Source organism: Lampris incognitus, chromosome 8 (genome assembly GCF_029633865.1).
Source record: "Lampris incognitus isolate fLamInc1 chromosome 8, fLamInc1.hap2, whole genome shotgun sequence".
In the NCBI taxonomy this organism is placed as follows: Eukaryota; Metazoa; Chordata; class Actinopteri; order Lampriformes; family Lampridae; genus Lampris; species Lampris incognitus.
Window position 1 is genome coordinate 27,071,945 of NC_079218.1, and position 27,103 is coordinate 27,099,047.

Below are 27,103 nucleotides of genomic sequence, written 5' to 3' on the forward strand. Positions count from 1 at the left end.
CAGTCCAGATTTGCCTCTGCTTTGTCTGCTGAACTTGCAGACTGCTTGTAGAACCTCCTTCATCTCCCCCATTCCACACCAGACATCTCTCACATTATTCTGCCAAAGTTTGATCTCAAGCTGCTTCCTCTAGATGTTCTTACTCTCTAATTTTCCACTTGGGTTCACCTTGTGCCCATTTAAGCCCCTCCCTGTCTCTGGCCATAAAGGCCCTATTCACCTCTGCTTGGGATTTTGTAAACTATCAAATCCTTGGTCGACCATGGTTCATTGTTGGGAAAACGGCATTCTTTTACTGTTCCCTTAGGGAAAATGTTTCCGTTAAATATAATAGAGTTTGTTATACATTGTGTAAGCCCATTGGGGTCTCCCTCAAATGACTTACAGAATGTGTCCCAGTCCATTGTTTCGAAACAGTTCTGCAGGTAATCAGCCTCAGCTGATTACCTGTCCCCGGTTGCCACGGCATTTAGTGCTCATGTATGGGCGGAAAAGTGTATGTGTGTGAGTTGGAGGGGTGGTGTGAGGTGGGGTACTCTCTTCATGGAGAATTTGATGATGACACACAGATCTCAGGTCCACAGTCGATGGGATGTAAACAACCATGTTTTTCCACTGCGACAGCTCCTTAGGTAAATAATAAAGACGCTAACCTTGCGAGCCAGATGAACCTCACAATTTTCTCATTGTGAGATAGCATCTGTCTACCCACTGCATTTAGAGTATTTAGAAAATTTGGCTGGACCAATCACTGTGAGCGAGGGATGTACTCTCTTATTCATACTATATGAGTGAGTTGTTGTGCAATTCTGATATCTGTGAACAATTTTGCTGGCTTTGTTAGGCTAATATTCATATTAAGGGCACTCATTTGCACACAAACAAATTATTTGAGTCTTCTGCCGCCGGGGAGGGACACTGTAGGTGAAAGACTATTTGCTTTGGAAGTAGTGCTATCTCGTAATGGTAGCATATCATTTCAGATTTGCTCTAAATGTTTTCACCTAATCGCCACAATTTAGAACAGTTATGCGCTGATAGCTAAGTGGAAGGCATCAGAGCAGTCTGTCTCTGATATTTGTGCTACTGAGTATGATGAACAATCCGAAAAACACAACTGAGAGCCAACACCATCATAAAACCCAAGAGTGGTATGAAGACCAAAGTTTACATTAATAAGTTGTCTATTTAAGTTTGGCTATTTGTATTTTATTTGATTACTGAAATTATGCTGCCTGCCTACTTGGGATGTCTTGATGATAATCTGTTATGAGAATGTATAAAACATGTAAAACTGTTGCAGCTGGCTTGCATCACCAGTAATAAAACTGAGGGTGGAGCCAGTTGGTCCATCCAAATATTGGATGGGCTGCCTTTTCTGAATGCTTTAAATACATCGGGTAGCCAGTGTATTTAAAGTTGAAAACCTGCGAGATCCATCTGGCTCATGAAACTATAAAAATGCTAAGCCACAGCAACAATTCAATGTTCAGATGACATACCTATACCTGGATAGTAAAATGAATTGACTATGCCATTTCTTTTTCCCAAAAATTGTGAAAATCAAACCATTTGCTGTCCCTGCCCTCTTTTTGGATCCTGTCTGCCTACAATTGGAAATCTGTTCATCGTGACCTTTATATCACGATCACTAGCCTGTAACCAGGCCTGACATAAGCCCATCACCACGCATTCCAAGCACTCCCTTTGTGGGTTTTATTTTTTTAAGGAGGGATTTCTCCCCCCTTTTTCTCCCCAATTGTACCCAGCCAATTACCCCACTCTTCTGAGCCATCCTGGTCGTTGCTCCACCCCCTCTGCCGATCCGGGGAGGGATGCAGACTGCCACATGTCCCCTCCGATACATGTGGAGTTGCCAGTCGCTTCTTTTCACCTGACAGTGAGGATTTTTGCCAGGGGGACATAGCGTGTGGGAGGATCAAGCTATTCCCCCCAGTTCTCCCTACCCCCCCGAACAAGCGCCCTGACCGACCAGAGGAGGTGCTATTGCAGCAACCAGGACACATACCCCCATCTGGCTTCCCACCTGCAGACACGGCCAGCTGTGTTTGTAGGGACACCTGACCAAGCCAGAGGGAACACGGGGATTCAAACCGGCAATCCCCATGTTGGTCGGTAACTGATTAGGCCGCTACGCTACCCAGACACCTTCCCTTTGTGTTTTCGATAAGGGCTGAAAGCTGGTCCACCTTATTTCCCAGTGACCTCATGTTTCCCATGATAAGCGTTTGAACATAGGTTGTAAACACGTAAATCCTGCAGGTGCTATGCACCTCCAGAGCTCCTTTGTCGACCCTAAATGAAGCTCAATTAGCTTCTCCTAAAGATGATGCTTTCTTTGTGCCTTAGTCCCCATCACAAAAAGATGCTCTATAACCACAAAATTAAAATAAGACATAGCTAAACATAATACCATTAATGTTAAGATGATAATAGCTGGAATAACCCACTCATGACTGACAACGTGGGTCACATAACACACTTAAGAGCACAAGGAGCACACCTTGACTGAAGCAGGAGCTAAAAGCACCCATTATTGCTCTGTTGTTGTCCCCAACCCAATGAAATCAAAGGCGGGGGGCTATTAAGCTGTCTCTGTCTGTTTGTTGGTTTGTTCGTTGTTCAAGGTGGGGGTTGAACAAAAACTATTGGCCAATATAGAGAATAAAGCAACAAAACAAATCAGTCATCTTCGCCATCATGTTCTATATTCCATGGACAAAAGGTCAAAAGTGCTTTGCTAAGCTAATTGTGGAAGCTGATCAACACATTATGGGTGGTAGAGGACAAACCTGATACCACGGATGCATCCTGTATTATGTCCTACCTCGCTTAAATAAAAAATTGGATGTCCAGAAATCTCTTGCAGTTGAATGACACCAAATCAGATGTAATTATAACTACTTCCTGTGGTCCCAACACTAGCAGCATTAAAAATATCTCCTCTAGTTTGGGTGCCTTATCTAATAATGTTTGAAAAGATGCCTCCAACGTAGATGTTATTTTTGACTCAGAATTGTCCTTTGATGCTCAGGTGACTAAAGTGGTGCAGTCCAGCTTTGCCCAACTGAGACAGCTAACCAAGATCAGGTCATTCCTTTCCTCTGCAGACTTAGAAAAAGGTCATCCATGCTTTTATCTCTTCTAGACTTGACTATTGCAATGCACTTTATTCTGGTATCAGCAGGCGAAACATCCAAAGACTGCAGTTGATACAAAACGCTGCAGCCAGGCTTTTAACACATACTAAGAGAAGCAACCATGTTACACCAATCCTCGCTGCCCTTCACTGGTTACCTGTGAGTTTTAGGATTGATTTTAAGGTTTTACTGCTTGTTTTTAAAGCCTTGATTGGTCTGGCTCCTGCCTATATCTGTGATCTGCTAACTCCCTATGAGCCTGGTCGCTGCTTGAGATCCTCCAGCAGGGCACTGCTAATGGTCCCAGAATCTCCACTTGTCACTCAAGGTGAGCAGGCCTTTACTGTCCGGGCCCCTCAGCTGTGCAACATCCTGTCCGGAGATCTCAGGCAGGCAAACTCAGTATCCTCCTTTAAATCTCTTCACAAGACTCACTTTTCTTAACTGATGGTATTTGTTGTAATTGTTTGAATGATTTCATCTTGTTCGTAGCTTAAGTTCTCGATCATATTTACTTTTATTATCTGTTTTTATTGTTAAGCACTTTGTAACTTTGTTTTTGAAAGGTGGTTTCTAAATAAATGTATTATTTGCTTGCTGTCATTTGAAGCCAATGCTGCAGTCCGTGTTGTAAATTGAACATCAGCACAACCAGCTACAGCTTAATATCATACAGTCTGCAATGGATCCATCCATCCATCCATTATCCGAACCGCTTATCCTGCTCTCAGGGTCACGGCCTGAGAGCCCATGCCTATCCCAGCAGGCATGGGCAGCAGGCAGGGAGACACCCTGGACAGGCCGCCAGGCCACCACACAGCCCACACACACACACACACACACACACACACACACACACACACACACACACACGTAAAGTGCATCCGGAAAGTATTCACACCCCTTCACTTTTCCCACATTTTGTTATGTTACAGCCTTATTCCAAAATGGATTAAATTCTTTTTTTTCTCATCAATCTACACACAATACCCCATAATGACAGAGTGAAAAAGGTTTTCTAGAAATTTTTGCAAATTTATTAAAAATAAAAAACTTAAATATTGCATGTACATAAGTATTCACACCCTTTGCTATGACACTCAAAATTGAGCTCAGGGTCATCCTGTTTCCACTGATCATCCTTGCAATGTTTCTACATCTTGATTGGAGTCCACCTGTAGTAAATTCAATTGATCGGACATGATTTGGAAAGGCACACACCTGTCTATATAAGGTCCCACTGTTGACAGTGCATGTCAGAGCAGAAACCAAGCCATGAAGTCAAAGGAATTGTCTGTGGACCTCTGAGACAGGATTGTATCGAGGCACAGATCTGAGGAAGGGTAAAAAAAATTCTACAGCTTTGAAGGTCCCGAAGAGCACAGTGGTCTCCATCATTTATAACTGAGCAATCGGGGGAGAAGGGCCTTGGTTAGGGAGGTGACCAAGAACCCGATGGTCACTCTGACAGAGCTCCAGCGTTCCTCTGTGGAGATGGGAGAAACTTCCAGAAGGACAACCATCTCTGCAGCACTCCACCAATCAGGCCTTTATGGTAGAGTGGCCAGACGGAAGCCTCTGCTCAGTAAAAGGCACATGACGGCCCGCTTGGAGTTTGCCAGAAAGCACCTAAAGGACTCTCGGACCATGAGAAACAAGATTCTCTGGTCTGATGAAACCAAGATTGAACTCTTTGGCCTGAATGCCAAACATCACGTTTGGAGGAAACCAGGCACCTCTCGTCACCTTGCTAATACCATCCCTATAGTGAAGCATGGTGGTGGCAGCATCATGCTGTGGGGATGTACTTCAGCTGCAGGAACTGGGAGACTAGTCAGGATCAAGGGAAAGATGAATGGAGTAAAGTACAGAGAGATCCTGAATGAAAACCTGCTCCAGAGCGCTCAGGACCTCAGACTGGGGCGAAGGTTTACCTTTCAACACAACAACGACCCTAAGCACACAGCCAAGACAACGAAGGAGTGGCTTCGGGACAAGTCTGTGAATGTCCTTGAGTGGACCAGCCAGAGCCCAGACTTGAACCCCATTGAACATCTCTGGAAAGACCTGAAAATAGCTGTGCAGCGACGTTCCCCATCTAACCTTACAGAGCTTGAGAGGATCTGCAGAGAAGAATGGGAGAAATACCCCAAATATAGGTGTGCCAAGCTTGCAGCTTCATACCCAAGAAGACTTGAGGCTGTAATCGCTGCCAAGGGTGCCTCAACCAAGTACTGAGTAAAGGGTGTGAATACTTATGTACATGCAATATTTCAGTTTTTTTATTTTTAATAAATTTGCAAAAATTTCTACAAAACCTTTTTCACTTTGTCATTATGGGGTATTGTGTGTAGGTTGATGAGAAAAAAAAGGAATTTAATTCATTTTGGAATAAGGCTGTAACATAACAAAATGTGGGGAAAGTGAAGGGGTGTGAATACTTTCCGGATGCTCTGTACCTAGGGACAATTTAGTATGGCCGATTCACCTGACTTACATGTCTTTGGACTGTGGGAGGAAACCGGAGACACCGGAGGAAACCCATACAGACATGGGGAAAACATGCAAACTCCACCGGAGAAGGACCCGGGACGACCCCCAAGATTGGACTACCCCAGGGCTCGAACCCAGGACCTTCTTGGTGTGAGGCGACCTTGCTAACCACTGCGCTACCGTGCTGCCACACAAAGTTTAATAATAATAATTTTTAAAAAAGTTTAAAAATCATTCCAATTAAAAGTGACTGCTATTTCTGTTTGTGTCATCTTTAAGCTCTGTTCTGCCATACATAAAGGCTTAGCATACGGCTGATCCTCTGAAATAATATTGAGCGCTACAAAAAAATTTCAAGAGATTGTTCATTTCTTCTGCTCTGCAATCTGCACTCCACTAGCTGTTATTCATGTTGATCAAGCCTTTTTGCAGATCCACGGTGGACTGATTGATCTTTGCAGCAAGCTTCTTAAGAGATCCTGATGAGTGAGGAACTTTCAAACATTAAAAGTTCACTCTGACACAAGCCGAGCAGAGTGTAATGAAAAGAGCAGAGTATAAAGATAATTGGCTAGACTGAGGAACCGTTTTTTTTTTTTCTTTGAGGCCTTGCTCGCTGGCACATCCTATTTTGAGGTTCTACTCACATTATTACACACTTAAACTGACAAGTGAATGGACTGTTACCACAGAGCTTCTGAGGATGAGCATGACTCAAGTCTATGTAAATGTCCCCCCCAAAAAAATGCAGTGAAATCAACCATTTTGAGCCCATACGACAGCAGTGTTTTTGAAGTGTTTTTTAGCCTGTGTGTGTGTGTGTGTGTGTGTGTGTGTGTGTGTGTGTGTGTGTGTGTGTGTGTGTGTGTGTGTGTGTGCATTTGTGTTTGTGTGCATTCTCCTGTTTTACGTGTGTGCATGCCTCCCAGAGGGGAAACAGGCTGTGCGGGGTGTTATCTGCTTCTGCAGAGGGTGACAGCTAATCACCAACCCTGACAAACACTGGGAGAGAGAGGAAGGAAGAGAGAGGGCGAGTTGACAAATGAGATTGGGATGGGGGGGCGGTGGAGGGGGTTGAGGGGGGATTGATGGGCTTATCAGTATGTGAATTCCATTGAGTAACCAGTGAGTCCTTTGGATCTCCTCATCCCAGCCCATGTATGAGTTTTGGACCTGAGCTGGACAACTGTGTGACACACACACACACACACACACACACACACACACACACACACACACACACACACACACACACACACAAACACACACTCTCTCTCTCGCTCTGTCTCTCTCTGTCTCTCTCTTACCCCACCCCCCACCTGGCCCAGTGACAGCTTATAAACCCCCATAAACAGAGATACAGAATGAGATGGGGTGCCGGGGACAACACTTTGCAATATTTCTTGATGAGTTGAATAAATCTCCTTGCTTACCAGCTCTGTCAGCGCAGCCTTTGATCTCGCTCCCGCTGCCGCTGTATTCTCCGTCTCGCAGTCAATATCTGTGGACGGCTTCCCCGGCTTGCCTGTATTGCCAGGCGTGGCGCCTTTTCAAAAAAGTACCTTGACAGGTGAAAAGAGATCGGCAATTATTCGCTTAACGTGTCATTAATCTTGTCCGACGACTATGCTAAATACATTTGTAGACGGTTTGCATTGCAGATGGGATGAGATGTGCCAAGTAAGCGTGGGCTGTCTGTGTTGCTTGTTGACACAGAGATCAGAGGGTTAAGAGAGATGGTGTCATGAGATGGCGGCAGGCAGGCTGCTCCGAGAGAGGGGAAGAGAGAGGAGACACGTGAAAACAAGGCTCCTCTCTGCTCTTTTAGGAGGAATCGTAGGCTGAAATGTGGCCCTTAGCTGTCATCATTTGTAGGTATAGCTTTCTATCTCTATATTTCTATCTCTATATTTCTCTCTCTCTCTCACTACTGTGTGTGTGTGTGTGTGTGTGTGTGTGTGTGTGTGTGTGTGTGTTTGTGTGTGTGTGTGTGTGTGTGTGTGTGTGTGTGTGTCTGTGCGTGCAACACACAACTGGTATTTGAGTGAAACGCAGGGCTAAAGACAAATCTGATTGAATATAATGAATCGGTCAAAACAAATCACATTACCAGTATGTGCTTTGTGTCATTCTTGAGATGAACGTGTGCTCTTGGCCTGATTTTTTTTTTTTCCGGTTTCAATATATGCAGCACGGTGGTGCAGTGGTTAGCATGGTCGCCTCACAGCAAGAAGGTGCTGGGTTTGAGCCCCGGGGTAGTCCAACGTTGGGGGTCGTCCTCTGTGTGGAGTTTGCATGTTCTCTCCGTGTCTGTGTGGGTTTCCTCTGGGGTCTCCGGTTTCCTCCCACAATCCAAAGACATGTAGGTCAGATGAATCGGCCATACTAAATTGTCCCTAGGTGTGAATGTGTGTGTGTGTGTGTGTGTGTGTGTGTGTGTGTGTGTGTGAGAGCCCTTTGATGGCCTGGCGGCCTGTCCAGGGTGTCTCCCCGCCTGCCGCCCGATGACTGCTGGGATAGGCTCTAGCATCCTCACGACACTGAGAGCAGGATAAGCGTTTTGGATAATGGATGGATGGATGGTTTCAGTGAACGTGGGTTAATGTGTCCCAGAGCTCAATGACATTCATAGTTATGATACTGAAAGTTTGATTTCCAATAGTAGAATTGAAACATCAATTTCCCCTGACACCCGTATGGCTTCTGGTCTGTGGCCGCCCTGCTGAAACAGCCACGGGTGGCGGTCATCAGCCTGACTGGCAGCCCTGTGTGTGGCCATGATGGATGTCCTGCTGGGGCCACCCTCGGGTGAGACCCTCATCTGCCTACGGTTATGCACCTCCCTCTGAGCCCCTGAACTTTGCTTTCTCTAATTGACTCCTCTACCACGACAGAGAGCGAAAAGACACAAAAAAAAGAAAGAAGGGGTGGGCAGCACATCAGTTAAAAGGCAAGCTTCGCTGAATTCTCCGCTTAACAAAATCAAAGGTAGCCCGTCAGATGCTTTCACGGAGCAAATTGCTCGAGAGCCTGCACGCGACGCTATTAGCCAGCGAGGAGTCAAAGGGGCCACGGGTACCTGACTGCTGAGATTGTCATTCATCCCTATGAGCGTGCCGTACAAATGCTAGCTGACAGATTTAACAGCCACACCTGACCGTCCGCTGTCCAGCAGCGGCGGATCAAACAGCCGCTACCTGCTCGAGATCACGCCAAGATTGGACTGAAGATTTAGAAATGACTTCAAAACCCCAGCTACAGATTTATTTCTGCTTTCCTGTGGCGTTATCAATATGGTGCCGGTGTCTTCGCATTACAAGTTTCTGCTAGTAGGGCAGGCCTTCTCTGGTGAGGAAAGTGCTAACTGTCGGTGCTTATTTGTTTCTCGATGATACACATAAGCAATGGAAACCAGAGCAATGAGCTTGGGTAAAAGACAAAGACTTAATGCCATTACTGAAACGGAGAATAATGTGAAGAAAATGCAACACTTGTCTCTGATGGCGTCTGAAGGTAGTATTTCCTTCCTTATGTATAAGTACAGGTCAGAAATACATGCTGCAAAACAAACCATTTAGTTTGGCACACTGGCTCCAGTGCAGTTGTTTTCCTCAAAGCAAGGGGGGAGAAAACCCTCCCGGTTAGATGAGATCATTTTGTTTGTTTCCTATGCAATTCGACCTTTTTTTTTTCTCCCTCCCCCAACAATTTTATGAAAATGTGTCTTAAAATCAGTCCGCCAATGCTCCTTCATTCAGGACAGTTGTTCAAACAAGCTGATCCAAACCGCTTATCCTGCTCTCAGGGATGCTGGAGCCTATCCCAGCAGTCACTGGGTGGCGGGCGGGGAGACACTCTGGACAGGCCGCCTGGCCATCACTGGGCAGACAGACAGACACACACACACACACACACACACACACACACACACACACACACACACACACACACACACACACAAACATTCACACCTAGGGACAATTCAGTATGGCTGATTCACCTGACCTACATGTCTTTGACGTGTGGGAGGAAACCGGAGCACCTGGAGTAAACCCACGCAGACAACATGCAAACTCTACACAGGGGACGACCCAGGATGGCCCCCAAGGTTGGACTACCCCGGGGCTCACACCCAGGACCTTCTTGCTGTGAGGCACCGCACTAACCACTGCGCCACCATGCCACCCGTTTTTTTCCCCCTTGTGAAAAACAATATTCTGAGTCTATGTATGAGGCATAGGCAAAGCTATTGTGCCATTTGATTTCTCTCTTGGCTCCATACGCGTGCCCACCAGGCAGGGTCTCTGCAGGGCTTAGGCAGAGCAGCGAGTGGAGATTTTGTTATATCTACATATGGACAATAGTGGTCTGGTCTAGCGTGGATTACTTTCCTAAATGGATGTCTGAATAGGATGTGCGTGCGTGCGTGTGTGTGTGTGTGTGTGTGTGTGTCTTCCCACCATAGTGAGCCAGCGGTGTGCTGGGTGCTAATGACAGCTGGCATTGCGCCACTGTGAACGAATGGGTAATTAGCTTTGAGAGGTTTTGGGGAGAAGCACAGATATTCCTCTATCTCTTGAACAGATGTGTGTTTGATCTTCTAACACACGTCCCACAAAGTATCACCAACCGTAGTGCAAGTCCGACATATGGAAACGGCTACATGCAAGTCTGTTACAGCATACTGATCGAAAACAGCAATAGAGGGTACAACGGAGGACCGATGGCGGCAGAAAAAAATTCTTAACAACAGTCAATAACACCAGACACACAAACAATAGAGCAACTTCAGAATGAGTGTAGAATAGTCCAAAATTTGATGGAGATCAAGAGGAAATTAAAGAGAAAAAGAAAAGCACAGTTGCAAATTGAGAGTCTAAGGGGCTATGCCAAACTAGAAGTGAACAAATCCATAGTATAGAATACATCAACGGAGAAGAAAGAGGGATAAAATGTCATTTTGGGGGGTTTTTTTTGTACATTTTTTATGCAACCTTTAAGCAATTTCTGCATATCTACAGAGCCAAAGCTGCTGGAGTAAAACATCATGATTGTTTTCACTGATGTTAGTGCCTTTGTCTATGTGGTTAATTGTAGCAAGATCTTTTTGATGGAATTGCTCTGTGACCTTTTACCATTTTCATTTCTTCTGCCCCTTTCTGGACATGTGCGCGCGCGCGCACACACACACACACACACACACACACACACACACACACACACACACACACACACACACACACACACACACACACGTGCATGCATACAATTGCAAATCACACTGTATTCACTCCTAGCACCCCACTCCCATTGTTCTGCTTTATAACACTGGGAAAGGAGCATCAGTCAAGTATATTAGCTGGATCCTATTACTGTCACCAGATTGCCTCTCTGAGCCATCTTAAAGAGCCCCCAGACAAAACTTCCTGTCATGTTAATCCAAGCTTTAATAAATAGAGGGATGTGTAACCATATTCAAATCGAGCCTTCCGTATTTATGCTGACAAAGAGAGACGGGCTATCGCAAAATGACAGATGAAAGTGTTTTGCATAAAAAGGAGAAATAAGTGATAAGTGTTTTGTTTTGTTTTTGTTTTTTTGTTTTTTTATTATTGGCATTCATTCACCCCTGTTCTGTGGAGAAATGTCATTGAAATTTTTTTTGTTATTTTTTTAAAGGAGCTTACGCCTAATCTAAGTAAAACACTGCAGGTATTAAGGATATCGGTCATTATGTGTGAATCGAATCCTCTTTAACTCGAGCCACCAACCGATTTTATCCCTCTTGTTCACCTATTGATAATAAATTACATAATGCCCACTTTGTCTCCCAAGACAGATTTATGTTCATTAGATATGTGTACATCTGCACGTGGTTACTCTGGGCATGATTAATTCATGCACAGGAAAAGCGTACTAATAAATGTTATTTTCCAGCTGGGTACCAGAGGCTTTAAAAGGCCGTCGGGATGCTGGTGTGGTAAGAGCCTTCTGAGCCGGTCTGGAGCTGCTATCACTTAGATTTCACAGCTGGGGGGGGGGAGAGAGAGAAAAAAGACAGTTACTCTGTTCATCATTCGGAAAGTGACATTGCTGTCTCTGTGACTCGTTTTTTTTTTTTTTTTTTTTACACACCAGTTTTTATTGATCACCTTTAACAAATGGAGCTGTACTGTAGTTAAAGCAGTATATAAAAACCGGCAGGCAGGCCAAGTATATATAAAGCAACATTTGGAGTTCCCAGTTCATAAATAATTTGATTGAGGAAAAGGGACAGAGAGGGTAGCTGTCTGCTGAATATGTGTGCAGTCTGCCGTTGCTCTTTGACTGAAAAGTAAAAGGTTTAGACAGAGGATAGTAGCATGAAACCCTAGATAAACATGGTCTTGTATTAGCAGTATTAATATCAGTATTAATATTAGTATCAGTTTTAGCATTAGTGATATCAGTATTAGTATCAGTGTCAGTATTAATATCAGTATCAGTTTTAGTATTAGTATCAGTATTAGTGTTAGTATCAGTGTTGATATTATCAGTATTAGTATCAGTATTAATATTAGTAACGGTATTAATATTAGTATCGGTTTTAGTATCAGTATTACTATTAGTATCAGTTTTAGTATTAGTATCAGCGTTAGTATTGGTGTCAGTATCAGTATTACTATTAGATTAGTATATGGTTAGTATTAGCATTTAATTAGTATCAGTATTTCAGTGTGACACACTACAAGAGTAAGCTGGCTAGAGCTGAATGTAACGTGTTGTCTGTTAAGTGAATAAAGACACAAGTAAGCAAGTTCCAAGTGCTTTAACTGTCTATTCTGTGTAAATTCATTCTGTAAGAAGAACAGTTAGTATCAGTTTAGTATCAGTATCAATGTTAGTATCAGTATCAATGTTAGTACCATTATTAGTATCAGTATCACTATAAGTATTAGTATCAGTATTAAGGACTTTGCACAACAAGTCTGTATTTTTCGTCCGAAATTGTCGCATGTTTAAAAATAAATCCGACGTCACATTGTGTCAATCATGTTTACACACCAACTCTGAAAGTTTCGTCATTTCATTTCATTAAAGTTTTCGGCACAGGTTCGATTTTCTGCGTTTTTTCGCATCCATCAAAAGCCTTTATAGGGTTGTTTGACCACTCAGAGCCACCGTACATGCAAACATCGTCATCCAAATTGGCTTTTTTTTTTTCAAAATTTTCCTCCTTTTTCTCCCCAATTGTATCTGCCCAATTACCCTGCTCTTTTTTTCTTTCTTTTTTTTTAGAGCCATCCCGGTTGCTGCTCCACCCCCTCTCTGCCGATCAGGGGGGCACCCCGACCGACCGATCGCTATTGTAGCGACCATTACACACACCCACATCCGATTTCCCACCGGCAGACACGGCAAATTATGTCTGTAGGGATGCCCATCGAAAGTTTCACTTCGTCTCCCAGCACAAAGCACTTTATGACAAAAAAAGCAAAGACTGTAGAGATGTGGAATTTAAAGACAGATTGTGGCAGGTGATTGCAGAACAGCTTGGAATTGGGGATGGTAGGTACTGATCACAAAACAAAGATGTACGAAAGATGAGATAGTAGTGATTGTGCTATAGGCAGCTAAGCTAATTTGGCCTTGTTTTGTATTACGTTAGTCAAAGCAGTGAAGAAAATGTGGCATAACCTGTGGGACACATATGTCCGCAAAAAGAGAGAGGAGCAGGGCAGAAGTGAGGGGGGGGTCAGCAAAAAAAAAAAGAAGTGGAAAATATGGAAGAAATTTCCTTCCTAAAATCTTCCACAACAAAGAGAAGGTAACGTTAGCCTCTCCATAAATGCACAACAGCAATGATGATGCTCACAGCAGAGTGCAATCTAATTGCCTCACAGTATCATTTTATAACTCAGATAGACTACTTTCAGCAGGTCAGATAGTAATATTCAGCTGGGTGATGAGGAGGAGGATGAAATAGAGGATGAGGACAGCACACAGATTTGGTCACAGGTCTCCCTCACAATCTTCCCCACGGTGCTGATGCCCAACCTGAAACTGCTGGCAGTGGTGGTAAATGAGTCCCCAATGCTGAAATATCTAAAATCATATAAAGATTGTTATAGCAAATGAATTGGTGAATGAACAGACGTGTGTGTGTGTGTGTGTGTGTGTGTGTGTGTGTGTGTGTGTGTGTGTGTGTGTGTGTGTGTGTGTTTCCTACCTTAGACATACTGCCAGCCGCTGTTAAGGATCAATTGGATCGCGGAAATTGGTGGTCTTCTTTTTAATGTATGGTTCCAGTATTGCTAGCACCGTATCAAACTGGACCACTGACATCCTGAAATACATCTGGAAATGATCGGGATAATTCCGCAGCTCCTTTATCAGCAGGTGAAACTCTCCTTGCTCCTGACGTCTTCTCAGGATTCAATGGACCCAATATTTTCTTTTTCTTTTTCTTTCAAGAAGTGAGAGGACCACAAAATCATCCTCACTGTTTGACAACTCCATTTTGTCTTGTATAGCGAATTTTCACAACGAATAGCATAATAACACGCATCGGACTCAGTGTGCAATGTTTCTGTGCGTAACGATTTTTAACGGATAACGGATTAAAAAAATGCATACGAAAAATATGGACTTGCTGTGCAAAGGCCTTTAGTATCAGTATCAGTACCAGTATTAGTATCAGTATCAGTTTCGGTATTAGTATCAGTATAATTATTAGTATCAGTATCGGTACTAGTATCAGTATCAGTATTAGTATCAGTATTAGTATTAGTAACAGTACTAGTATTAGTATTAGTATCAGTATAAGTAGCTGTTAGCTGAGTAATAATTAGTAGTGAAAGTATCTAGCTTTCCTTGAACACAGTTTCCTTGATTCCAGTGAAAATTGCATAGTTAAAAAGGTCAATTTGGTGTGTTTACCACCCTAACCACCACATCACCCTCCCCCTTTTCCAGATATCCACAATGTCTTTTCTTTTTCTGCAGTGTTTTTTTTTCTATTTTATTTTGCTCTTTGGTTCTCTTTTTTTTGTGAAATCCAAACATTTTGGAAAAAATTTGGAGGCCTTCATGACACTAAGGACTCACCAACCTCATATAAATGTGATATGTACCACATTTAAAGGATTTGCTTTGACTTGGAAATATGACAATATGCCAAAGTGTTCTCTAGTCTCTCTCATGCAACAGACTAAATTCTCTCAGCGGACTGAATGACCTGCTGAGGCCTTGATGATCGTTTGAAGATTTCCAACAGATTTTCAATCACTAGAAATCACTGATGAAATTTTGCTCATTCACTTATGAAATGTGGCACTAGAAAAGTGGCTGTGGTGACAGTTTAACAGATGTGAACTATGAATTTGTCTGTCGTGTACAGATTGCCCCAACCTTTAATATCTCCCATTTGTTATGTAATGACACACAGTTTAAGTGGGGACTAAAACTTAATATCCCTATTATAAGAGGGCAGTAGTTAGAATATTAAAAAAATGAACAATATGCCGTTTATTTTATCGCTTAATTTTTTTTTCCTGCAACAACTTCATCCTTTGAAACATCTTATACCTGCTCACCAACTGTCCAAAAACTCACACAACTCATGCAAACGTTTCACTCTCTGCAGACTCTTTCTGTCCAAACCTTGCAAACTTTCCAAAGCATCTTTGCAGACTGTCTCTTGCCCTCTCATCATTGCTGCTTGGAGCTATATTTATTTTGCCCGAAAGGGGAGAAGAAGAGGGCAACTGGTGCAAGACGTGTTTCATTTGTCCATCCTGGCTAAACGAGAGAGCTGATCAGCTTGGCAGGAGGGAAGGCATCATTTTAAATAAGTCATCATTGTTAAACTGTTTGCTCCAGGGCATGAGGATTGCTCACCTCTCCAAATACAACTTTAGCTAGAAAGCCCAATATTTCCCCGCCTGAGCTCTCACATCACAGAGAGGGCTGGGGCTTGGTAGTTTCATGAAAGGTGGCTCGCAGGCATACTCCATTCTGACAGAATGAGGAGGCACTCTGCAAGAGTGTAGTGGAGAGAGAAGAAGCTGGTGCGCTGAGGCCCTATTAATAAAATGACTCTATAATGGGTACTTCCCTGCAGCCCGGAAGACCAAGGGATTGATGGACGAGGCCAAGGCTTAGTTCCTCTAGCATACTAAACTCAACTGTGTGGACAAGTCTTTGTAATACTAAAAGCAAGGCCTGACCCCACATTTTGCTAAATACTCTTTTATATAAGATGGGACAGCCTCATAAATATTTTCTAGTTCTGTGTGAAAGATTCAAACTAGCATTTATTTATCTTAAAGCTAAGTATTATGATGTATGAAAGGTGCAGGAAAACTAATCTTACGTTACATCAAATATTACGTCTTACATTACATTATTCTTACATTACTCTAACATTACATCTTATATTACATAACTTACATTACATCTTCCACTACATCTTACATTTAACATTACATTACTCTAACATTACATCTTACAGTACATAACTTACATTACATCTTCCACTACATCTTACATCTAACATTACATTACTCTAACATTACATCTTACAGTACATAACTTACATTACATCTTCCACTACATCTTACATCTAACATTACATTACTCTAACATTACATCTTATATTACATAACTTACATTACATCTTCCACTACATCTTGCATCTAACATTACATTACTCTAACATTACATCTTACATTACATAACTTACATTACATATTCCACTACATCTAACATTACATTACTCTAACATTACATCTTATATTACATAACTTACATCACATCTTACACTACATCTTACATCTAACATTACACATTACACCTTACATAACTTACATTACATCTTACACTACATCTTACATCTAACATTACATTACTCTGACATTACTCTAACATTACATAACACGATGTGCACCATCTTGGCATGATGAAATTGCCATTTTTAAGCTAAAGCCACTAAGAAACCAGCTCATTTTTTGTTATCTCTTTGTATCTTAGGCTTTTAGATGATGCTCTTATCCACAAAGACTTAGAAGTGAACAGAGTAGGGCACAGGGTCTTGCTTAAGGACAGGACTGTGAGGATTGAACCAGTTATATGACCACAACCGTCTCTCTACCTGCAAGATCAAACCGCTGGCCCCACCTCTTTTGATAAGCTTACCAGCAGCTTTTATATTAAACCAACACCAACGTGTTCTATTGATCTTGACTTTAGTGCAAAATTTTCCACATGTTAGTAAGAGAATTAAAGCAAAATAACCAATACTCATTCCACAGGAATGTACAAATAATAAAATCATGTGATTTGCAATCAACTTCCCAAATCTGGTTGTCCAGGTAAACTCATATTTTGCTCAGACAAAACGGTTACCATTATAAAGAAAAAAAATAAAACTAAAATAAAACTAGAAAACTAAAATAGAACTAACTAAACGAATTAATTAATTCTTAAGGGAGTGTTTGTTTCTGAAGTTTGTGTAGTGAGTTCAGGTGGCTGCCGGGAATCCGCCGCAGTCGAGAATTGAACCCAGATAGCCCAAACCACGCTAACCAGTCAACTAAAGGGTCAGATCCATTAGCCAAGGGCTAGCAAGTTTAGTTATCCGTGGTCGTTACACAACCCCCCTCCCCCTTCAGGAAGCACGTCCCCGTGCTTCAGCATATCAGCTTCCTCACGGCTCTGGGCGCACACACATCCGATGGCCTCACGGTCTCACCATCCCACTTCTGACACCAGTGTAGCAAATTCAGGGGGCAGCTGGGAATCGAACCCGTGTTGCCCGGACCACGGGCAACTACGCTAACCAGTCAACTAAAGAGTCCGACCTGTTAGCCAAGGGCTAGCAAGTCTAGTAATCCGTGGTAGTTACATTTGCATTAGTTCATGTTCCCAGTGTTTAACTGAAGATGCCAACTCTCCTGCCGTTTCTTTGTAAGTGCATGATGCTGCAGTGTATTCATTTTGACCTGCCGTCTTAAACTATTGTCACATTTGCTGCGGCATCTGTTAAGCTGTGCTGACATTTAACTGCTTGCCTCTAACTCTGAAAAGATAATATGATTTTCAAAAATAAATTTAGAATATAGTTTGCCCACCGGCCTTTCTTGAGATACATTCATGGTTAGATTAGCTAACCTGTGAAATGGCTGCTAGTCAGCAAACTAGTGGAGGTGCAAAATTAGCTAATGTTTGTCACCTGGCTGACTAATTTATCTTGACATGCTGCAACAGGGAGCGAATACTGTCCCAGTCATTTACATTCAGTTTGCTAAACCCTGAGATCTTGCCTTTGTACAGGTTGCCTTTATGGAAGGTTACATGCAATCAATTTTATTTTTGGATTACCTTAATCGCTAGTTAATTTGATATAAGAAGTCATGGGCCATACGTATGTTTCAGACAGAAGCATACATGTAGCCCAATTAGATGGGTGAATTTTAATTATGACAAACTAAAATATGAAAAGTATTTCATCATCATTCATTTTCAGCCAAATGATCACAACGCTTGAATAGAACCAAGGCCAACAAAAAAAAATTCTAGTTGGGCTCTGTGTTGTTTGTTAAGATTTGGTCGGCCGGGATTCAAAACTGGTTGTCCTCAGCATCTGGACAGCCAGTGTGTCCAGCCCTGTTCCACATTCAGGCTGTACGACAGTTAACACTCTACCCCTTTTTTTTTAACGCTTAACAAATAAATGGCAACTATTTGTGTGAATAATAGGGTACATGCATTTGTGTTACAAGGTAGTGTTATTGCACATTCTGACAATATAGCAGCCTTATGAAGGCATCAATCTTATCATGCTTTCATTACTGCCCCTTCGTATCAGCTCAGTGATTAGGGTGGTTCCAGCCTGACTTCTTCTCTAATTGTGAACTCGCTATTCTGATGGCTGGTCCGAGCACCAGAGGAGAATCTGTGCTACCCGTCTCAGCAATGCTCAGAAGCATCCTTTTACACACGGTGTTCCCCTTTTAGAATATACATCAGCTCGCATCACCATAGCGACCTCCCTGGATGCTAAGCAGGGGACCTCATAAATATGTAATCCTGACAGATTTGAGGAATTGTCTTCCTCAAGCGTTTCTCTCAAGCCATTTTGTTAATGTCAACATAAGGGAAAATTACAGGAATAAGTGTTGACATTCAGTCCACGGTGCATATCATTAATAATTACGTACGCAAAAAATTCCTATCAGCTGACTGTCGAAAAAACACTCTGATCCATTGCACTTTTTTATTCTGCCGTTCCTGTTCAGATGTAATTTGGTATTAACAGTAATGAATTGCATGCTGAACCCCTCTGCTCATTTATCCTTTCATATTTATTAGTCATGTTGTAACACATCTTTAAGTGTGAACAGGGGTATCTTGTCAGTATAGTTCTCTACAGTGTAATGTAGCTAAGGCTGCCAACCATTCTGTTTAATTGAGAATCGTCCCATAAAAAAAAGACAAACATTTATTTGTAGCATTTCAATCATGCATTTACAGTTGTGCGACACAACTATGAATCAATATAAATCCTTAGTTTAAGGATAAGCAGCAACTTTATAAGAAATAAACTAACAAAAGGAAGAAGAATGAGATATGGTTAAGAAAGTCTGTGTGTGTGTGTGGGGGGTGTGGGTGTATTTTGGACTGCCAATCTATCTATCTAATTTTGTGTTACTTCCGCTGATGATTGCCACTCACCCTTTGTAGTGAAGTTTACACCTTGTGGAATGGGAAAATAGAGTTCCGTATGTCTTCCTTATGTGTTCCTGTTTGTGTGGGCTCTGCTGTGGAAATGGAAAAAAATGCCAGTTCATATAGGTTTGCACTCAAAAATAGTGTCCCTTTCACCCCCTCATGTAATTAGTAGCGCTTATGGCGAGCTAAAGTATTGCCCTCCGCTTCTCGTTAAAGCACCACTTGTAAAGGCACTCAAGCATGGATGCAGCACATTGGAGCTTCAGGTTCCCAGACAATGATATAGATTTCCTCAACAAAAGGACAATTGAATGGGTTGTCACAAATTTGTCCATTGTCACTGGGCCGCTATCTTCCCTCTATTAATTACAACCATTGTAATGGAATATTAGAGAATACTGCAACAGGGGTATTGATACAGGACCAGTGGCAGCTTACTTTCCTCCTTGACGATAACCTTTATCTGTCATAATAATTATAATGTGATATTTTATTGATCCCTACAGGGAAATTCTCTTTCCGTTTGCACCCCCCACCCCCTCCACGGGACTCTCGGAGCACAGGTTTAGATAACAGAGGCCCTGCAGCTGGCAGGTATACAATATCTTGCTCAAGGACACCATAGAAGCATTGATATAAGTCAACGCAGGGGCTTGGACACGGGTCCGCCGGTTGGAGAGTGATCTTCCTACCAACTCCCCACCCCCTCTCTATCGATCGCCTTAGCTGTAGAGTATGTCAAAGAGACGAGGTTTGTTTGCATTTATCCATGTAGTCCGTGCCCAATCCGGTCTATTGATCAATCAACCTCTTTCTCACCCTATAGCATGTGAGGATCATTTAGCCCCCCCCCCCGGGTTCCGGCTCTGCCCTCTGTTGACCCACTTAAGTCCCATCTACCACAGTGACAACTGAAGGAAGGCATGGAGCCTGCCCTCTGTCCCAGGTCCCAGTGTGGTTGATTCGTCCTCCTCTCCGATGGTATTAAATGTGGTCTGTGTCAGTGTTACCTCCCGACTGTGGGGAAGTACCTTGGCCAGGCCTCAGCGGCGTGCAGTGAATGTTAATGTGTATTTTGCCACCTATCTAAATCGCTGTCATAATTCATTTCCAGAGCTCTTAAATCTCTCCCTGTCACCAGGAAAGCACCTCTGCTTGCTTTCGTGCCCAAAAAACAGAACATGTCAGCATTTGTTGATGCCTTTGTCCTTTGGTACATAATTCACAACAGCAACCTATTTCACATTCTTCTAATACGTATTTGTAAGGTTGTTCAAACAGATGGATTTGGGGAGATTGCAGCGAAACAAGCAGAAAGGTTGCCCAGAACATGTTCATCGTGATGATATTGACAGATAGTAGTAGGGCAGGGCTTTTCCTCCAGGTCTGGAGCCAGTCTTAAAGTTGAGGTGTGCAACAGCTCATCCTCACGGTCCACGTATAATGAGTGGATGTGTACAGTTTAGCCTATTGAATGTCTCTGAGTTATCTGCTAAATGCTCAACTGAGATTCATGTTGATTCACGTTATAAGAGCGTAGAAGCTGTGAGCTGCACCACTGAGGTGTGTGTGGTGGCAGAGGGTCCATATGACTCAACCAGCCTGTCTTACTCTGCTCCACTGCTTCCACAAGTGGTCATACACCACACGCAGCCTTGTGCATGCTCTTGTCAGCACACTTTTCAAGGGGAGGTTATTTAATGGAGATGTGTTTGCCTCAGGTTTAGTGAAAGAGCCACTCTGCCTTCTGCCCCCTGACTTTTTCAGGAGCACGCCGTCTCGGAGAGTCATGGACTGTTCTAGTGCATATACCACAGCGAAATAGACTTTTGCTCTTTTCTTCATTGTCACAAAAGGCCAGGCACTTCACTGGAGTTCCCATTCCCCTTTTACATAGTGATAAGACAGCCATTATCCTTTGAAACCTTTCTTTTCACTGAGCCAGGAGAAAGGGAAGAGTGAAAGAGAAGGAAGGAGGAGGACCGAGAAAGATTTCTTCCCTAAGGTGAGCCTGGCCTCACCTCTGTGTGGAGGGCTTTTTTGTGAGCAGTGAAGAGGTCCTTAACCTTCTATCAGATGGAGGCACACAGTTGTGTTCTGCTTGAATAACTGCATTGAAAAGCCCTGAAGCAAAGGAGATGGTTCTATAGACTGTGGAAGTGGTGGAGAGAGAGAGAGAGAGAGAGAGAGACGGAGAGACAGAGACAGAGAGAGGGAGAGATATGGAGAAGGTAGAGTATATTGTGTGACCTGCTGGAGTGTGACCCTCACACGATGTGCACATTTTCTGTTGAAGTCCCCATCAATGCTTCACTATGAATCTATGTTCTCTGTTGAATGGGGCTGTCTGACAGGGCAGTCTTCCTTTGGTAATGTCACAACAACACAGCGCACACGGCCATACGATACAGTCCCATTAAAACCCCATGCTTCATTTTACAAAGTAACAACCCTGCCTGTCTCACCACACAACCATTTGTTCTGTTAGAATAGATTTGTATGACTGGTGGGTTGCAGGGCTCGCGAGTCTGTGGGCTAAAAATGGCCAAAATGTAAAAACAGCTGTCGGTGGGATGTTGGATACTGATGATTTCCATAGTCACACCACTACATAGTCATTAGAGAGTTCATTATTTACGACACAACAAATTCAAGCAGATGGCAAACTTCTATGAGTTTTCATACAACCAGCACTTGCTTGTGAATCCAAAAGCCATGTTGACGACTGAAAGTGACAGGGTCTATCTGTGCCATTTAAACAGGGTTTTAAAAGTGCAATATAAATAGTAATAGTATCGTTATCATTAGAAAACTTGCATCCATTGTATCTGTACTCCTTCATGGGGTGAACTGCACTGAGTAGCAAATCAAAAGAGCAAGTGGACACTTGTCTCAGCAACCAACAATGACACACACATGCACATGTGTGCATTGTTGCACATGCACAACACCTGCACGCCCCACACACACACTGCACCCACCTACGGCAAGCCCTAAGGGACACAGAAGAAATTCACTACCTGCGACAACCGTGCTTGCTCCATACCATTACTATGCAGTCACCCTGCAAAAATACAGACAAGTCTTGCACTGTGCATCTTAGAAAGCGAATGTAAGCCTGTGTAAGCATGTACTTCTTCCCTTGTAACTCACCATTCATTGTCCAGCATGACGTCCGTTTTCTGGCAGCAGGACGTCTAGTTGATCCTCAGGAAAATCAATATCTATTGTTTCATACTCTGCGTCTACGGCCACAGCATTCTTCATACCTGATGCATGCTACGGATGTAGCCGAGCACTAACTAGCTGTCAAAGGCCACTGCGTTGTTGGGTTGTTTGGTAACGTTGCTGGCAAAAGCTCTCTGTCAGTCATCATGTAATTGGACCGCACATTCACATTCCTAGCAAGCAGATTAGAGCACATTAGGCAGAGTTTTGTGAGTCTGTGTCATTATATTAAGTGGTACTTTAAAGAAGTTTTGGTTAATGCTTTCTAAGTCACACATCTTTAAAATCGTCAACATTTTTAGTATTATTTTCTTTTCTAAATTTGAGCCACGTTGTCAGCAACTTTAAAGGTTCTCTGCCTCTTTAAAGAAAAGGCAAGAAGCCCTTTTTCCATGTGCACTATGAGAACATGTTAAAATAATATCTTTCAATTTTGTTTGTCGAAATGGATGTAGATCCCCACTCTTACTGCACCGCTTTCTTCTCACTTTTTTCAACTGATCCTTATTACAGACTGGTGCACAGTCACACTTAAAAGACTTCAGCCAAAATCCACAGATCAGAGACACCAGTAAATTTCTCAATGAAGTTAATTCATGCAATATTGACCTAGACTTACTTATCAGTGCATCCATTCTTGGCCCCAATGCAGGTTGCTTGAAATATAGGGGACTGCTGCCAGCAATATTTGGAAATCTGGAATTATTTTGGGCTTGGGCAAATAAAGGGCCCAGGAACCGCATGTGGCTTGTGAATCATGCAATGAGTACCAGGGATCTACAAGCTGCGCTAGCGTCCTGTGTGCCATATGTGTGGCAGGAGGGTGGCACGAACTATGTGTCTGGCTGCCAGGCACTCCTCTTTATCCAATCGGGCAGTTCGGCTTGAACAAGTCCTGTAGTCTTGTCCCTTCCCATTGCCTCTCCTAGCCTGCTAGCCTTCTACGTTATTACATTACCAACTTGCTCTGCTACCCTCTGTCTCACGTGCGCACAAACACACACACACACACACACACACACACACACACACACACACACACACACACACACACACACACAAAAGCAACTGCATGTGCACACACCATCCCTGTGCACAGCACCAAGCTCAGCAGAACACCTCCTTGGGACACAGGTGGCTTTCAATAACTATGCTTACCTAGCAATGGTGACTGGGGAACAAATGGCGCAGAGCCACGCGACATTGAGATAGCCCCACCACCCCCGATGTTTCTGTCTGCCACTGTTCTCCACCACTCTGTCTTCTTTATTATTCTCTCTAGAAAGAATCACGGGCCAAATGAGCTTGCCTCAATCTGTTTTTTAAGCACCTCTTCTGAGTTATGGCAAGCAGACCGTGTCTAGAAATCTGTTTTCAGAGATGTGTGAAGATAAACAATTGCTGTCTGTTCTGTGTGTGGCTTTATTGGACATGATGAGCGCTGATATGATGGTGGATGATGCTGCTGCGGTGCCTGTGAGATCAGGAGGGATTCCATTTGTCTCACGCTCCCCTGGCGCCATGTCTCTCTCTCTGTCGCTCGCCCCAACACTGGCCATTGGTCTTCATCAAAGCACACATTCAGCGGTCACGAAGTGCTTCATTTTTCACTGGATGTCATTTTTGTTGATCCTCTCGTTTTGTTCTTTGTTTTACATTTACATTTGAAGCATTTAGTTGACACTCGTATCCGCAGTAAATGCCGATAAGTGAAGCACAAGAGGGAGCTCAAATTCACAGCCTGCTGAAATTACGAGCAGCCGAGAGTAACGAGCCCAACGGCTGGACGCCATAGTGCCATACTGATGGTTTTGTGGCCATAGAATAATCATCTAAGACAAGAAAGTGACAGTAAAGAACCAGCCTAACAGCAATAAGTGAATAGGGCACCCGACTCAGCAAGGAGAGGTGGATATGATGATATACATCCTCAAAATGAGACTTAGACTAATGTCAGTATTTCTTATCTCCCCTTTCAGGTTGATGACGCCATGCTCATGTTTGACAAAACTACCAACAGACATAGAGGTAAGTCTACCGTGTCTATTTTCGCCTCCCATTTTTGTTTTCTCTGTCTGTTTTTTGGAATCTGTTATGGGATAGAAATGTTCTTTCCCTATGAGATAACACAGAACAGTTTCATTTCACATGATATTAGGTGTGCCATCAATCCAAGGCTAGGAGTGTGTTCAAGTAATCAATACGCTGGTATGGTATTCAGAATGTTTGCGTGTAAGATGGTTTGTGTGTGTGTGTGCGTGCGTGCGTGCGTGTGCATGAGCGCGTGCGTGCGTGTGTGTGTGTGTTTTGTGCGTGCATGAGCCCACGTGACACTGCAGTGAGTGTTTCCGAGAGGTGCATAAAGGGTGTAAAGATTGCTAGATAGTGGGTGCTGTGAAGTCAGATAACAGCATCAGATAAGCCCCAGGAGAGGCACTGGCTTTATCTCTCTCACTTATCAGCTCCTTATCTCAGATTACAGGACGGTTCTTTCTAAAGCAGAGGACTTTCCAAAGACAGGCTGCCTCTCTGCAATAGAAGGCACCCGTATTACGCAAATAAACCAAACTGCATGCTAACAGGCTTGATATAAGCACCAATGAGCACATACATTACCGCAGTCCTGATGGTCCATCTGTAGCTAGACATAATGGTTAGCATGTTGGCTTAGAGTCCTCTTGTAGCTACTGTAGAAGCGCTATTAACGTACATGATGTCACTAATGGAGCTAGCCTACCCTGCTGCTTGTTTTTAGTACCGCTGCCTTCTTGCTCTGTGTGTGTGTGTGTGTGTGTGTGTGTGTGTGCAGCCGACAGGTGTTGACAAATATTTCCACAAAATAAGGGGGCAGACACTTAAACACTGATAAGCACCATATGTGTTTATCAGTCCTTATCGGCTGTAAAGCACATGCTTACCATAAGGAGAGAACATATAAGAGCAGAGCAGAGCTTCGATGTTCTGCTGATATGATATTCAGAAAGACCTTGTGCCTACAGTTCAGAAGGTGGTAGAAGATGCTAGATTTGCCATTATTTCTCAGAGTCCGTATCAAAGAACTGTCATAACAGGGTTTTGTTTGAGGTCATAGTCTCATTTTGGTCTAAGTTTATGTTATTGCACAGAGTTTTGAATATTTTATTTTAATTGAAAAAGTTTAGGATAAAAATATCAGTCTAATGTCGCCGATCAAGCTTTAAGGGCTATTATGAACATTTCTGCTGAAGGCAGCCATTTTGAATCATGCTGCCATGGTCCTGACTGAGATTGTGTCTAGTATCATTTTGAGAGCATGCCCCCTCCGCGTTGCATCCAGCAATTTTTGAAAGAGGTGTTTCAGAGAGCTCTGCCATGATATCTGTTATCAATAGCTCCCTCCCTATCAAGCATTTTCCCTCCTTTTTTAATTACACAGTGGCGTAGCCTAGATCTCCGAGAGACATATCTCTGTATGAGAACTTTCAGAGAATGTTGTCTCAACTCAAAATATAGTTTGAGTCAAACTTAAATGATAAGAAATCTGAAGTTATGCATAAAGTCATATTTTTTCTAGCACTTATTGTAGCCTTTTGATACTTTAAACAATATGTACATATGCATTCAGAAAAGAAACTGGTGGCTCACAGGCTCTATGAATGCTTTAAGTGATAGTCTCTCTCAACTGAATCAAGATAAATCTGAAACAGTGATAATTAGCTCTTGTGATACCATAAATCTGATTGAAGATCAACATGGCAGTCTCTCCAGTAGCATAAAGCTAGCTATAATTTTTAATACTAACCTTACCTCTGATGTTCAGGTTTAGAGAGTTATACAGTCATTTTTTGCACAGTGAAGAACCAAGTCCAAAATAAGAAAAAATTGATTTCAATATAACTGGATAAATTTCATTACATTATCATATCCTTTTTCCCTAGACTATGTCAGCTCTCATAAAATGCACCCTCACTCTGGCATTATTTCAAAAATAATATTTGAGCTAACTTTAGAAATGACCTCGAGAATTGGTTAATTACTTTTAAAGTATGGCCACTTTTGATTCACTGTATATTTTGTGTCTTCACCCCTTATTAGTCTGGTCATAACTTTTGAGGATTGGCGAGGGGCCTTCTACTTATTGCAGAATTTAGATTTGACCTGTCTGGGTTTTGGCTATTAAGCCAAATACACTTTGGAAGACCCTCTTGTAACTCAGGCTGGCAGTGTTTTGGGGAGTCTTTTAGGAATCACCTCCTTATAAATATATCTCCAGACTTGCTTTTATGTTTTATTGTTCATCATTTCCTGCTTTTTTTTCATTGGTGCCATCATGCATTTTTTTAGCATTTGCCAGATACTATGTATGCTGTATTTATGTGCACATGCATGTTGGTTTTATATGAAGTTGAGCCATAAAGTTGGCAGTATAACTAGTTTGTGTTATCCCTCCCCCATACCCTAACCAGTGTCCATTTACCAACCCCACCCATTGCTCTTCACCAGAACCAAAGTTTGTATACTTATTTACCCTC

General features: G+C 42.8%; 1 protein-coding gene across 7 annotated transcripts in view; it reads left to right on the plus strand.

The window, feature by feature from the left end:
- The window catches only part of LOC130117222 (RNA-binding protein Musashi homolog 2), a 400,440-nt gene that overhangs the window by 203,520 nt on the left and 169,817 nt on the right, over window positions 1-27,103 (plus strand). For all 7 annotated transcript variants that reach the window (XM_056285409.1, XM_056285408.1, XM_056285406.1 and 4 more), the window contains exon 7: window positions 24,572-24,620. In XM_056285409.1, the coding sequence (XP_056141384.1) occupies window positions 24,572-24,620 (49 nt within the window). The remainder of the gene's footprint in view (window positions 1-24,571; window positions 24,621-27,103) is intronic.